General features: G+C 36.1%; 1 protein-coding gene across 1 annotated transcript; it reads right to left on the bottom strand.

The window, feature by feature from the left end:
• Positions 1-251: 251 nt before the first annotated feature.
• pdk4 (pyruvate dehydrogenase kinase, isozyme 4) lies at positions 252-15,833 on the bottom strand. Its single transcript, XM_079878239.1, has 12 exons — positions 15,784-15,833; positions 15,259-15,592; positions 14,380-14,521; positions 10,518-10,589; positions 9,018-9,202; positions 7,953-8,042; positions 7,767-7,844; positions 5,125-5,201; positions 4,015-4,113; positions 2,921-3,031; positions 2,560-2,673; positions 252-1,423 (listed from the first exon to the last, which is right to left on the bottom strand). The coding sequence occupies exons 2-12, from the start codon at positions 15,374-15,376 to the stop codon at positions 1,280-1,282; spliced, it is 1,230 nt and encodes a 409-aa protein (XP_079734365.1). The 5' UTR covers positions 15,377-15,592; positions 15,784-15,833; the 3' UTR covers positions 252-1,279.
• Between the last annotated feature and the right edge of the window lie 355 nt (positions 15,834-16,188).

The raw sequence follows: 16,188 nt of genomic DNA, 5'->3' as shown, positions 1-16,188 counted from the left end.
AATACATGATAGCAAACTGCTAAGCTAAAACACACCCGGGAGTTTGATGAGTGTCACTTGACAGAGAGCAGCTGCTCCCACTTGAGTGCCCTTAAAATTCATACAGGTCCTTCGCATTGCTTTCAAAAAGACAACTTTACAAATATTACAGTGAAATTAAAACAGAACAATAAAAACAAAATGAAATGATAAAAATAAAAAACTAGAAAGGCAAATCTGCACAATCCTGAGAAAATTCTTTCAACAATATCTTTCATTTATACGCAAATGAACATAAAAAATATTGCCTCTTCAGTGTTTTCATGCTAAGAAAAAAAAAGAAAAGAAAAAAACTACTCTAGTGCTACATGTCATTTTTGTTCATACAGAATACCTGAAATGTTCAGCCAGAGGCTGTTGTCACAAAGAACATAAATTATTGTGGTCATAAAAAGCTTCACACATAACAAAGATCAACATCTAGCCAGTTTTAAATAAATCAACACTATAGTTACTAACCTGGGCCCAAACTTACTTTGTCGGTTCCTTGTGACGACTCAATCTTTTATTTATTTATTTTCATTACATTAATGTCAGTGGAGTAACTTGGATGTCATCATGACAACTTTTGTTGTTCTTACTTTGAAAATGAATTTTTCAATATATGTTTATGAAATGATCTGGCCTTAATGTTAGCACCACATAGGCAGTAGGTCCAACTGTTACAGGAACATTTCAAGCTCACAATCAAGCAATACACAACTACGGTCATTCTAACGTTTGCATTGTGAATGCATTTTCTACCAAGGAAATAAATAAAGCCTTGGTTACTTGTGTTCTTGCTAGAGATACATGCTATAAAACTCACACAAAGCTGGTAACTTGGCCCCCACTGACTAAAACACCAGTTCACATCCTCTAAAACACACTTACAGAATCAGTTCAAATCCGTGATAATGTGTAAAAAATCAACATGTTCAAACAACCAGTCCGCTTCAGTACATTCAACTGAAGTCTCTGACACAGAAGAGTTAACATGTTGTACCGTGTCCTGTGAAACTATAAGAGTTAGCACTGCAAATGAAGTGTGTGGTGTATTATAAGCAATGTGAGATGTGGAAGACAAAAATGCCTTTGTTATTCAGACTGTAACATTCATATGAAGACCATTATCAACCCTTTGATAATTCCATAAATCTGAAATAGCTAAAAAATAGTCACATACATAGTTAGCTAAAATAACTCAAGGCCTCCACTATAGTTCAGTCCTTATGGTTATCATATGAGCTTCTTCTCCCTCTCAAACACTGTACTCGTACTTTCCCAGTTTCTTGGGTTCACTGCTCGGGATGCACCAGTCATCCGCCTCCATGCTTGTTTGATAATGCCGTAAGGCTGACTTGTTGAACACAGGAAGCCTCTCTATTGATTCAGTGGATAAAGCCTGCAGAGGGTCAAAGAGACGAAATAGACAGTGAATTGAACGTTTTTAATATATGAATGAATTTTAGAAGAATTTCAGCCAATTGCGGTCACATTTACTGTTGTTCTATGAATTTTTGTGGGCAAAATCCAGTCATTTTAAATAGGGTTAGGGTTAGGGTTAGTCCACATGACTGGGAGTTTCCTGAAGGATTTCCTGACCGATTTTGTGACTGGTTTTAGTTGGTCGCACGGATTCGCCAACGGACCTTGATAAATCTGTGACTGAAAAATTTGTGAACGTACCTTAAAAAGGACCTATTATGCCCTTTTTCAAAGTATTGATTTTGTTTTTGGGTTCTACTAGAATAGATTTTCATGCTTAATTATTCAAAAAACTCATAATGTTTCACATATTCTCCATTGTTGCAGCTCCTCTCTTCCCAGTCTGTCAGTAACGCTCTGTTTAGTTCCTGTCTCAACAAAGCCCCTCCTTCTGAAAAGCGCAATGAGCTCTGATTGGTCAGCTGGACCAGTGTGTTGTGATTGGTCAACCACTTTCAGTGTGTTTCGGAAATGTCACGAGTTTCAACACACTACTAACTAACTCAACCAACCCTTTTTTAATTAATTATTTAAATGAGGAATATTGTGAAGTGTTTGTTCCCCGGAAAAAAACTCACGACTACAATAGAGGCGTTTCAGGGAGTTCAGAAACAATAACTCACTTTGGAGTGACTTTGTGCTTTGTAACTTTGCAGACATTTTTTTTATGCTCAAACTGCATCAATACGCACTAAAGAAAGCATAATAGTTCCTCTTTTAAAAGTATAGTCCACCCAAAAATATGAATCTCTCATGAATCCTGTGGAACACAAAAATATTTTTTTAAGAATGTTGGTGACCAAACAGTTTCCCATTGACTTCCACTACTCAACAGGAACCAAAACTGTTTGGTCACCAACATTCTTCAAAATATCTTCTTGTTGTGTTCTGCAGAAGAAAGAAAGTTATTCAGGTTTGAAACGACATGAGGGTGAGTAAATGATGACAGAATTTTCACCTTTAGCATAGTCACAAATTTTGCGCGCAGTTTTGCGGTCACGGATTATACAAGGTCCAATGACTCTAACCTTTAATGCAGCATTGTATGCGTACCTTGAGGTATATGACTGCCGATGTGCCGTATCCCTCCATAGAGTAGAGCTGCAGATCTCCCTGGAAGTACTTGGCATAAAGGCGGGAAATAGGAAGACCGTAGCCAAAACCAGCCTGCAAAGAATACGAGCCATAGTGAGTGTGTGAGGAAAAGAGAAAACATTACAACTGCATTACAATACTAATCTGGTGTAAACAACAGACTGAACTGTTAGTAATTCTGCTACTTTATAAATCTGTAAGCTCACAGCTCACAGAAAACATGACTGTGGATCAAAGTTTTACCATGTGGTAACATTGCACAACGAAGACTATCTGCATACAGTGTGCTGAAATAGACAAGTGTTACCGCGGCTCTTACCAGGGGAGCATTGCGCGTGTCTTCAGTCACAGGACTCGGTGCAGTTGAATACATGTAACTAAAAAGCCTATCGATTTTCCTCAAAGGAACCCCACCTCCTCTGTCAGACATCTAAAATAACACAAGAGTCATTACAAAACATGTTTTGACCCTCACTGCTCTTGCCAGCATGTTGTGAGTTTAAACAGAGATAAAATAGTCAACTTTTGATGAACCGTTAATCTGTGAGTCTAAAGCTAGCCAGCGACTTTGTTCGTTGCTTGTCGTTCCTAGTGCTGTCGCTCTATTGTTATTGGTAGACTACACATCATGGCCATATCTTTAGAAATATATGATATATTTCCCATAAAACTTATATATCATTCTAATCTGACTAGGAATTAGACTGAAAAGAATTAAAAGTAGCATAGTTGAGCCCTGATAGGGGGAACAGACTTCGACATAAGACTTGGCTGCAGAAACTGCTTAGACTAGTCATAAAAGTCAGTCATCCAATTTTTTCTTCAAGATTGGTCCTAACTTTTTAGAATCAGTTACTTAAAAAGGTAGATCGGTTTATATTTGAATCAGGAAAGTAAGACTTGACTAATTTCTAGACAAATTAGTTCTTAAGACACAGTCGAGATGGTGACGTGTGAGCTCCACTGACAGTCTTCGCTCCTATTGGTTGTCCCTCGCAAAATTCAATGCATATTTGAGATGGTCCTCACTGCAGAACACGAAATCCAGGGGGAGGAGTTGGATCCAGATCCAACTCCTCCCACCTTACATATACCTAAACCTACCAATCTCCACGTCCTGATGCCTAAACCCACCCCTAAACCTACCAATCTCCACCCCCTGATCCCTAAACCCACCCCTAAACCTATCAATCTCCACCACTTAGATCTGGATCCAACTCCGCCCCCTGGATCTCGTGTACTGCAATGAGGTGCTACTGGCTTATTTGCATAAAGTTAAACTTTTCTGAACTTTGTCGCTTGACAGGTCTACATTCTGTCACCAATGGCCACTGTCACTCGTGTCGCCAGCTCTAATGGGATCATGTCGCTGGCGGTGTGACTGGGCTTGAGTGTTTGTCAAAGAAAGCTCACCTTGATGGTCAGATCTTCTTTTCCTAGAGAAACTCTCACTTTGATTGGTGGGAGATGTAGGCTGGTCTCATGGGTTTCAATAGTTGCTCTCATTGCATTCTGTTGTGGAGAAACAACTTTATTATCTTCATATGCATGATGGCCATGTCATTCCAAACCCGATGGACTTTCTTTGTTCCATGGAACACAAAAGGAGATGCTTAGCTGAATGTTCATGCTGCTCTTTTCCATATAGAGATGTTCAGTGTTGGGTGTAATGCATTACTAAGTAATTAAATGCTGTAATTTAATGACTTTTCCCAAGAAAAAGTAAAGGTTTACTCTTAATTTTTGATTAACTTACATTTCTGATGTAATTGCATTAATGGACTGCATTTATATAGCGCTTTCACAGACCCAATGGCCACCAATAATTACAGTATAGACAATAGAACAATTCTATATAAAACATAGTGGATTTAACATCCATCTAATGTTAAAATGTATGTTTAGAATGTAACCTTCTACCTTTAAATACTTGATCAGTTCAATAATAATTTATGCAAATTTACATTACTTATTTGAAAGAATTAAAAGAACAGTTTCATGCCTATCCTTGTATTGTTTAACGGGTCGAGGTTGATATGTGATTTAGAAAGTAATAAGTAATTCAATACTTTTTTAGAGAGAGAGAGTAATAAGTACAGTAATCTAATTACACTGTTGAATATGTAATTAATTACTTCTCTAGAGTAACTTACCCAACACTGGTGATGTTATATAGGCATAATTTTCTGTCAAGCCCAAAAAAAAAAAACCCATAAAAATAGTCCATACAACATGTGTGCCATATTCCAAGTCTTTTGAACCCGTACGATAAATTTGGATTGGGAATGGACCTAAATTTAAGTCATTAGTCTTAAATCTCATTTGCGCTTGTAGATATTCTTGTTTTATAACCACCAATCTATTTTGTAAAACCTTTCATTTTGTGTTCTGCAGAAGAAAGAAAGTTACACAGGTTTGGAACGACATGAGGGTGAGTAAATGATGACAGAATTTTCTGCTCTTGTGTTTATATAAGGCTTTAATTGTGTGTGGGCTAAAGCTACAATAAAGTGATTCAAGTACCTTGAAGAGCTCAAAGAGCATGTGGTACAGATGAGAAGGCACATAAACTATATGTATAGGGTCATTGGGTCCTTTAACTGCAATAACAACAGATATATTGATTCAGTAACAGCAGTGTAAACCAGAAAGCGAGGCCATTGCATGCTATCCCACATGAACTTATAATTTTAAGAATGCATTGAGGAAATCAACATTGGCATGCTGCCCAAAATAGCCAGCTATGAAGCACATGATAGAGGTTATGCTGGCTAATTTGTTACTATGTGTTGATAAAACAGGTGACCAGCTGCGGTGGTCACTCAACCTTGTAGGTTCTCTTTGCTTGACAAAATAATACACTGCTATTTACATGACTAAAAGATAAACCGTGAGATCATGCCAACTTTTTGCCAATGTGTAACTAAGTATACAGCGCGAATCATATCATCCAATATATTTCTCCATACACACACAGTGATAAGATTATAAAGCGCTATTTCTGTCTACGATTAGGCAATTCAAGAACTTACTCAATGTTTTGCATATTAGCTTACTTTTCTTATCAAATTCAAATACACTACACTATTATTGATATATACACTATATTGAATTTTTAAGCAAATTCAAATACTCTACACTATTATTTCTTACTATCTTACATTTTGCTGTACATATAAATGTACATTACAGTTGCACTACTTTTTTTCTTCTTGTTAGAAGCAGTCGAACAACAGGAGAGAACATCAGTCTGTGAGTGTTTACTTTTCCCAGTAGATTTTAGCGCGGCTCTGTGTTGCTAGGAAACTCTATTCTAATAAATAAATAAAAAATGATTAACATTTACTGCGTTAGATTAAACTGAGAAGGGTCATAGCACTTGCATATTGTTGTCCTACTGTTAGTTTAACTGCTTCTATTGTTCTCATTTGTAAGTCGCTTTGGATAAAAGCGTCTGCTAAATGAATAAATGTAAATGTACTTTTCAAAAGGGCTCGGTAATATTTTTCGTCCATCAAGTCTGCATTTAAAGTAACAACATGTAGCTTTTCAACCTTCATAATATATTTCCAAGATAGATATATTTTCCTTGTGATAGTACATCGACTTACAATAGGTTGAATGAGACGTCTGCCAGAGCCTGACGGGGTCTGTATCGCTTTTACTGGCACTATGTAACTTCGCGGTGCGGGTAGTAACCAGCGCTCAAAAAGAACTACAAAATTCGACTGCTTTACGGCATACGTCACTTCGCCCACCACTTCCTCAAATGTGGCCAACCAGCGCGTTTGTTTTCGTGCGTCTGTTTTCGTCATGGCTGAAGCAGCAGCGAAACTCAAGAAGTCCAAGGTTTTGTCGGAGTAGAGTCGGAAGAGGAAAAGGGAGAGTGATAAACTGAAAGGCAGGACGAGGATCAATATTGGTCGAGCGTTTGCTCGCTGGCGTGAGCTAATGGAGGAGGAGTGTTACCAGACCGATGCTGACTTGGCCGTCATGCTGTTGAACTAGTAAGTAACTGTAAATTGCTTGCATACTATCTTTAGTTTTTCTAATCTGTTGTCTGCCTGGCTACGTTACGGAAACTATCTGGTCCTCCATTTATTTATCTTCATGAATCAGCTAGTAGATGAGCGAATTATCAATCTGGTAGCTAGTAAACACTAACATGCGTTAGTTTTAGATGGGTAGGATGCTATCGCTATCATTCTCGTTCAGATTTGAGCATTGTAATCGACATGCAAATCGCAAATGTTTGAGTTAAAATGTTTAGTCTACTAAATATGTATAAATTATAAAAGGAGGAAGATTAATAATATTATCATTGCCCATATGAAAAAAAACCTACATGCTTCATATACAGTAACCGTAAATCATTTTACGACAGCGGTAATGGACAATTCCGCTTCCAACCTGTAGGGCGACCGCAGAGGAAAAGTTCCATGTTGTTGCTTTAATTGATCAAAAATGCATTAAAAACAGCACTATCATGATATAAAATGATCTATTTTAGTATATTTTAAAATGTAATTTATTCCTGTGATCAAAGCTGAATTTTAAGCATCATTACTCCAGTCTTCAGTGTCACATGATCCTTCAGAAATCATTCTAACATGCTGATTTGCTGCTCAAGAAACATTTCTGATTATTATCAATGTTAAAAACAGTTGCGCTGCTTAATATTTTTGTAGGAACGGCTACATTTGTTCAGGATACTTTGATGAAAAGAAAGTTCAAAAGAACAGCATTTATTTGAAATAGAATCTTTTGTAAGATTATAAATGTCTTTAGTGTCACTTAATGCATCCTTGCTAAAATTAAAATAAAATAAAAAACTTACTGATTTCAAATTTATAAGGGTAGTGTATTTTTTTTTTAGGGCAAAGTTGAATTGAAGGTCATGCTTGATTGATTAGCATTATTGCACACAAAAGAGTCCAGGCATGTTTTATAGCATACAGGACAAGAATGTGGCATTTTACAGCATACCCATAATCCCCACCCAGCACATTCTGTTGGCACCATCCCACAGTGTCAAACAACTCAAATCTATAGAATCAGCTGTGTTGTAAATAACACTGTGGAGACCTTCATCGCAGAGTTCAGCTCAGGACTCATCATGCACAGAGCACACAAAGACTGAAAAGTTTGAGAAAGCTCTCACTCACAGTTCACTTGTTTGATTTCCACTTCGGGAGAAGTCAAGTAGTACTGATCACACAGCAACTTGGCACTTTCATAGGCATCTAGAGAGGGAAAGAGCGAGACACAACTTGAGTCGGCCAATGTAGGACATACAATGTCAATTTCACTTGCAGTTTAGTAGTAAAAAAACATGAAACATGGTTAATTACCTTTTACAACCTCCACAGCATCACAATTTGGGTCAATACTGCCTATGTGTTTGGGGTGGGCTGGATTGGTGCTTCCATCAAAGATTAATGCTAAAATGAACAAACATTTTAAGTACATTTTCTTTGCAGGGATGCATGATATATGGGTACCACATCGGTTATTTGCTAATATTAATGATTCTTAACTAACTGTATTGTGAAGCTAAACTGGATCTAAACTACCGTGCAAAAGTTTTGGGTCAGAAAGAGTTTTTTTATTCAGCAAGGATGCATTAAATTGATCAAAAGTGACAGGAAAGACATTTACATTGTTAGAAAACATATTTCTATTTCAAATAAATGCTGTTTCTTTAAATTTGAAAAAATTATCATGGTTTCCAAAACACTTTAAGCAGCACAACTGTTTTCAACATTGATAAAAAGAAGATATGTTTCTTGAGCAGCAAATCATCATATTAGAATGATTTCTGAAGGATCATGTGACACTGAAGAGTAATGATGCTGAATAAATGTCATTTTAAAATGTATTCAAATGTAAAAGTTATTTTAAATTGTAATAATATTACGTTTTTTACTATATGAGTATCAGCAAATGAAATGCAGCCATGGTGGGCATAAGAGACTTCTTTAAAAAACATAAACCTTACTGACCCCAAACTTTTAAACGGTAGTGCACATCTGTCAATATTATATTTAACTGTGCATGCTTATTTCCCCCATTTAGTTTGCCATCATCTAAAAAAAAAAGTTAACCTATAAAAACATTAATGATTTAATAACATCAAAACTCAAAATGAATATCCATTTTTCAAACTGGACATTATAATGTTGCAATGCCTAAATCCACTTTAAGTATTTAAAATGATCGTATTGTTTTAGTTTCAATGTATTTAGACCACATAAATAGTACAGAATTTTAAAATAGATGTCTATTTATCAGTTATGCTGCCACAGTACAATGTACATTACATTATCAGCAGATTTCGATTATTGTCTATTGTTTCAGCTAAGACAGAAATAGCCATTGTACTGGCCAGGGCTTTAGGAAACATCCTGAACTCTTACTGTGCTGATTCATCAGCATGCGTGTGGAGATTCGGCTCATGTAGAAGCGGTCCAAGAAATACTGGACGTTCTGATTGGTCACAGGATCCACGCCAAAGGCCTCCTTGTACTCCAGCACTCCCTGTGCCATGGTGGGCACCACATTATTATGCCTGTTCCTGACATTGATCAGCGTTTCTGTGAATCTAAGAGACATGCCATCCAGTTAAACGCACTATTAGAGGTCATTAAAGCAGGCTGCAGCCAAGTTAAACATGAGATAAACTTGTGTAAGATTCACTATTATGCCCTTTTACAACAAAAAAAGTTTGTTTTTGGGGTCTACTAAAATAAGTTTTCATGCTTTAATGTAAAAAAAAAAAACATTTCTCACATATTTGACCTTGTACACTGTTTAGTTCCTGTCTTTATGTAGCCCCTCCTTCCAAAAAGCGCAATGTGCTCTGATTGGTCGACTGGATCAGTGTCTTGTGATTGGTCAACAACTTTAAGAGTGTTTGGGGAAATGTCACGCCCCCTTACCATAACCGCAACACACTACTAAAGCAACTCAGTCAGGCCTCGCCGCCTTTATTTTGCGTATGCATTGGCCAGGAATTATTTAAATGAGGAATATTGTGACGTGTTCATTCCCGGAAGAAAACTCAAGACTACAATGGAGGCGTTTCAGGGAGTTCAGAAACAGTGACACTAGCTGCGTTTCCATTACCCTTCAAATTGCGCAAACTGAAATTGCGAATTGAAAATACGCCCAATGGAAACACGTTAATTTCGCAAAAACTCCCATTTATCGCAAAAAAGTTGTTACGCTCGCATGAGGTGGTTTTTCAGGCAATTCGAAAAAGAAATATTTCGCAAAACTGCAATGGAAACAGTTTTTGCGCATTTACAGGTCACCTGACGTAGATGACGTGGTGTGTTTGGACAGAATACGAGACAGAGCTCTTTATTAAATTCATATAAGACAAAAGAATTACAGGAATAATGGATTCTAAACCTCAAATCAAAGACCTCGAAGCAGAAATGAGGGAGAAACACCCAGAAACACCTCATATGTGCCGCTCACTAACATAATAAGGGTCGTTCCTTACCATTAATGCTTTGAAAACACACATACATCTCCTTCGATTAATAATAATGGCTAGTGCAGTGGCTGGGATATAGTATATAAACCTACCAACGTCCATTGCCATGGTTTTTGGAGTGATTTTACTTATCGCGAGAGGAAAAATTAAGTTTTAGTCGCATAACATCAATTAATGGAAACGCCGTCATTTCGTAATAGTTTTTTGTCAACATTTAGAAAAATTCGCAAAAGTTTTGCGCAAATCTGTAATGGAAACGCGCCTATTGATATAGAGAATAACTCACTTTAGAGTGACTTTGTGCTTTGCAACTTTGCACACATTTTTCATGCTCAAACAGCAACTTTACACACTAAAGAAAGTTGCAAATGTAAAAAGCATAATACAGGTAGGTCCTCTTTAATATTGGACTTACTTAGTCAGGATTTTTTTATCCTCAGGGTCTTTCTCCAAAAAGTCAACAAGCTCCATCAGACTCTGCGCATACCTGTCGTTAAGAGTAAACAAACAGTCAGGGTTTATCTTAAGACAGGCCTATATGAGCTCAATTCATTGGGTACATAAAGTAGGCATAAAGTAAGAACTATAATACCATTTTTCCAAATAAATCAACATCGAATTGAGATCAGAATCACACTGAATTAAGAACTTGTGAATCGGAATCAAATTGAATTGTGAGATCTGTACCAATACCCAGCCCTATTTGAAACACAACCATAATGCACTGCACACATTAAGTAATTCTGTGTGTTCTTTCCTTTGTACAACAAAGCCAATATCGTCATTTGTCTGAGTGGCTGAAGGAAGCTGTGTAGCACTGATGGGTATTTACTCTAACCACTGATCGCTTCTTTACGAAACCTGAATGGTGAATAAATAGTTTTGCAAGGATAATTTAAAGGTTAGAGTAAATGGGAGACATGCTGCACTGGGAACAACTGTCATGTGACACAATGGACATACTGTACAGGCTACCATCCACTTGAAAGACAGTGTTGTGTGTCAAAGAGGACTCGTTTACATTTCAGACCTTTAGGAAGGTTACAGTGCACACTTGTTTGTGTTCAGTGTCTCATGATATTCGACACTGCATAACATTTCCATGAACACATCTGAAAGTTACATTTAGCTCCGGTTTTGATCTGAGCATGAGTCACAGATTCTACAGTCGTGAGGACAAGGACTCTGAAGCACATAAGACTTTAAAATTCAAATTTGATATAATATTAATGCATTAAATAATTTGTACAAAAATAAAAAATGTAAGAAAAGAATAAATTATAAAATATAATAACAATAATAATTTATACATAAAAATTCATTTAAATTTATATAAATAAATGTATATATAATAATAAAAAATAATAATATATAATAATAATAATAATAATAATATATAATAATAAATTTTTTTTGTTGAAAATTCTTTTTTTTCAGGCAGAGAGAAAACTTGAAGTATAATGTAAAGTAAATGTCATAATTTTGTTTGTATTTTGCCTGTCCTCTGTGTTTTTTTTTTTTTTTTTTTTTTTTTTTTAAATAAGAGGCATAAAGTAAAAACTGTAAATAATAATGAAAAATTAAAAAGGTACTAAAATAAAAAAGAATAAATTGAAAAAATTAAATGATAATAAAATAATTTATATAAATAATAATAATAATAAACAAAAAAAATTGTTGGTAATTTTGTGTCATAAGTGTGAATGTTTGCTTGTTTGTGATTCGCCCGTCCCCGGTGTCACGTATAGTTTTCGTCTTAAAAAATGTAGCCTCTAAAAAAAATTCAGCAAAGTAAGCAGAAACATAGAGTTTACATAATGCCCATAATTACATAATTTTCAAAGCATTCCAGTTGACTTGTTGAACACAAAGCCTCTGCCAAACCTTGTAAGACAAAGCTCAATTTGAGTTTATAAATCATTCTGTCCTTTCAGAACATGTTAAACAAGTTCTATTCATAAACTGAAAAACTTTCCATGCCGAACAACATATTTAAATAAAAGTCCTTGTTGTTTTCCTTATTTTCTGAACTGTCAGCAAATGAAATATGTCTGTTACCCATGATTTGCTATTTTTGATTTAAAATCAAAAATACTTATGGCCAATTGCTTTTAACAGAGAACACCTGAGTGACAGGAACGTTTACAGGAAAGGGATCAGGACATGACAAAGGTCAGACTCCGACCCACATCCTCGTGAGAACAACAACTCCTGCTACCAGACCTGCTGCGCTGCATGTATACAGTATTTTTATTAACTTCAAAATGACATACACCTAAAAAAAAACTTGTTTCTAATATTCTAATTGATTTATGTTAAGCTAACTATGAAAGATTGTTACTTGCCTGCCTGTGTCAACTGACTTCTTTATGGTGTAAATGATGTAAACAACACTAATATTTTTGACCTCAGGTTCAAATTTCTGAAGCATTATATATATATCTGTGTGCATGTTAGATAAACAGAAATATTGTCTGGAAACAAATTACAATCCAACCTGAACTATCCAAGCTTGATAGAATAGCAGTTAAATACTAAAAACTGCTGACGAAGGTTGGTGACATCCTGCGATTTTGCTAAGAGGTATAAACAATGTGCTGAATAGACACTTCATACCGACACAACTACATGTCCAACAGCAATATACTTCATAGAAACATACCATCACTCCCTAATGGAGTGCAACAGCGCCTGTCCACTTTATCAGCAGCGCTGGTTACGGAAGTATTTTTTCCATTCATTTCTAATTTTAAAAACGTCTTTGTTAAAGCATTCGTGAATCATAAGTATTTGAAAATTAGAAATAATAGTGAGGGAAAGAACTACAATCCCATGAAGCATTGCCAACTGTATAATCGAATTATAAACGATGGAGAAATATTAAACTATGCATTTAAAAATTTTGATTTTATATATGTATGAGCTAACAAGATATTTTCTCGCATTTTGCTTGTCGTGACTCTCTGATTGGTGCAATTTTCTGCACAGCATCATGGGTAATGTAGTTTTCCAAACATTCCGCTATTAAACATGATTATTTAAAAAAAATAATGCAGACTGACGGCTTCAACAGAAGCCAATACCATCTATTAACAACATTGTAGCTCAAGGTAGGGCTATTTTTAAAGGTTTATAAGTAATTTATTCAGTCTGGAGCTGACCTATTCTTGATCATCATGAACAATGAGCACTAAAAACAAACAAACTTTAGCCTGTTGATTTAAGGGTTACACTTTATTTTAAGGTGTCGTTGTTACAGTGCAATTATATATTTAAGTGCTGAGTAATAATAAGCAACTACATGTACTTACTGTAGGGTTAGGGTAGGATTAGGGTTTGGTTGAGGGCTATTTGCATGTAATTATGCATAATTTACTGTTATTACTATGGTAAGTACATGTAACATGTAACAAGGACGCTGTAAAATAAAGTGTTACCGATTTAAGTAAACAAAATTAACTTTGGTACATTTTAAACTCAATATGCTGTTATGATATTCCATATAAAGGTTTAGCGCTGTGTCTAAAACCGCGTACTGTCTTACATTTGAACTTACTTTGCAACCATTAAAAAAGTACTCTATAGTATTAATATGGGTAGTATGAATGAAATACGTACATACTGTACTTCATCCGCCATGTTGTCATTATCAGGTCACATGCGTAAGTTTCACTTCCATTCATATATCCCCTCCCGCGGCCTCATGGGATAGTAAAGTGTCCATCGAATGCGCACTTCAGAATCTCACCGCAAGTAGTAGGTCATCCAGGGGCTTTTCGCCTACTGTTTTTCCGAATACCTTGATTATTTTGCCGTACTGTTTTACGCATACTATATAGTAGGGAAGTATTTGATTTCGGACATTTGACTTAACAACATTTTTTTATTGAGTTTTAGTAAGATGAGAAATCTGTCATCATCACCCCTCAAACTACAATTTAATGTCTTGATTAAATGTGCAATTTTATGTGCTATGCAACTTTAAAGATCCTTTGCTAAAATAATTCACTGTCACTTCTCTTCTTAAGTCATGTGTAGCAGTGCATTATAGGTCATATATGTCATGTGTAGCAGTGCATTATAGGTCATATATGTCATGTGTAGCAGTGCATTATAGGTCGTATGTCATGTGTAGCAGTGCATTATAGGTCATATATGTCAAATGAGTTGTAAACAGTTAAGAGAAAGTCTACAGTAGTCTACAGTAGGCTGGGATTCATCACACTGGTCGCATTCGGAGCACATGTCCCTGCACGATGTACAGTGATGGACCTCACCAGCTTTGAAGAAGCTTCAGTGAAGGAGTGCCGAGCAGTTTGTCTGGGAGGAAGTCTATCTCCTTCATGATGTTCGCTAACCGGACGGGAAGTTCTTGCCTCAAAAACATAAAGGAGGTCTTCTCACAGGCATTGGCAGATCCTGCAAACAAGACAGGACTATGTTAGTAAGAATTTCACTCTTGATATACAGTCCAATATACAAGTCCAATATTTTGGCTTGATGCTAAGACATTAATTTGAACATAAACAATGTTCGGTTGTTAAGAATCAATCTTAACTCATCATAAAGATATATATATATATATATATATATACAGTTATTAAAACAACAAAAATTGTACAATTTTTTGGGGAGGAGATATTATTTTTTTATATATCTCCCAACAACAAACAAGATTTTTTATGTGCTGTCATCTACCAAAAAATTGAGAAAGGTTGCGTCTCAAAACCTAGTGAGCTGCCTTTATAGACAGCCACATTCAGGTGAAGTATGCATTTATGATGCACACAATGCTGTATATGCAAGTAGGCTGTTCAAAAAAGTACTATGGATATACCATGCTACCCTTATGGTAATACTGTGGTATTTGTATATGTTATATAGCACGCAAACCTCCATAGAATTCCCATAATACCTGTTTTAATGCCATACCATTAACTTTTTTGTTAGTATTTTAATTTTTACTATGAGGATACCATGTGGCAGTTATACTTTTAGACCATGCATAGTACTGAATGATTTCCCATGTTTATTTACTACGGTTACATTGTGTCAAAATGTCATGGTACTTTTTGTTAGTGCGCTCACTAGGTTTTCGGACACCACCACAATGAGCTGGACCCATTAGATCCGTTTCAAACAGGTAAACAACTTACCAAAGTCAATGAACTGCTTCATAGACAGCGGGGACGGAGAGAACTTGGAAAATCTGTCCACCTGTTTAGGTATGTTCAGCTTTGAGCTGTTCTTCAGCATGATCTGGGCGAACTTCATGTTGATCTTCAAGTGAAATCCGCAGATATTGAAATGTTCTCGCCGAGTTATTGTTGTCCTGGTCTCTCATCAGACGCAGTTCGCAAAGTTTGACATTCTAGCACAGCTTTACTTCATCGTAAAAATGAAGATCTCCGCAGAAATCCGGTGTGATCGGATGGAAGAGTCCTCCTGAATGGCTCTAATTTGGTTTAATTTGTCATTGAGTCAAAATAACTGGCCAGCACAAGGTACAAAACAGGGTACAAACATAACAAGAGAGGGAGGGGAGAGGGGAGACTGTTACTCCACTCAGCATAGATGTAATCGAATAGAATTTAAACTCACATATCAAGCTATTTCGTTACATTCTTATCTGGAGATAGAGAGCAATCATGTGATTTTACAGATTATATAAAGAGACGTACTGTATGATTTTTATCATATGCTGTTCCTAGCGCAGGCAACAGAAATGGGCACCGCTATCTACAAGCTGTAGATCTATATCGCCCTGCTTGTTGACGCATGCGCACAGCGGATGTAGAGTAAAGGTCTTTATGAGTGTGGCTGAGACACATTTCAGTGGTGTGGTACAGTGTGTTCCCCATCCTCTGTGACTGAGAGGACAAATCACTTACTGTATCCGTAAATTGTTTCCTTAATTACACAATTTAATACAATATAATAAGGACATTTTTCGTGATAAAGGGTTACTTCACCCCCAAAAATCTGTAATTAATTACTCATCCTCATGCCGTTCCAAACCCGTAAGACTTTCATTAATCTTCGAAACACAAATTAAGATATTTTTGATGAAATCTAAGAGATTGCTG

This window comes from Squalius cephalus (genome assembly GCF_949319135.1).
Source record: "Squalius cephalus genome assembly, chromosome: 8".
NCBI classification, from domain to species: domain Eukaryota; kingdom Metazoa; phylum Chordata; class Actinopteri; order Cypriniformes; family Leuciscidae; genus Squalius; species Squalius cephalus.
This window is presented reverse-complemented; position numbering and strand designations above follow the sequence as displayed.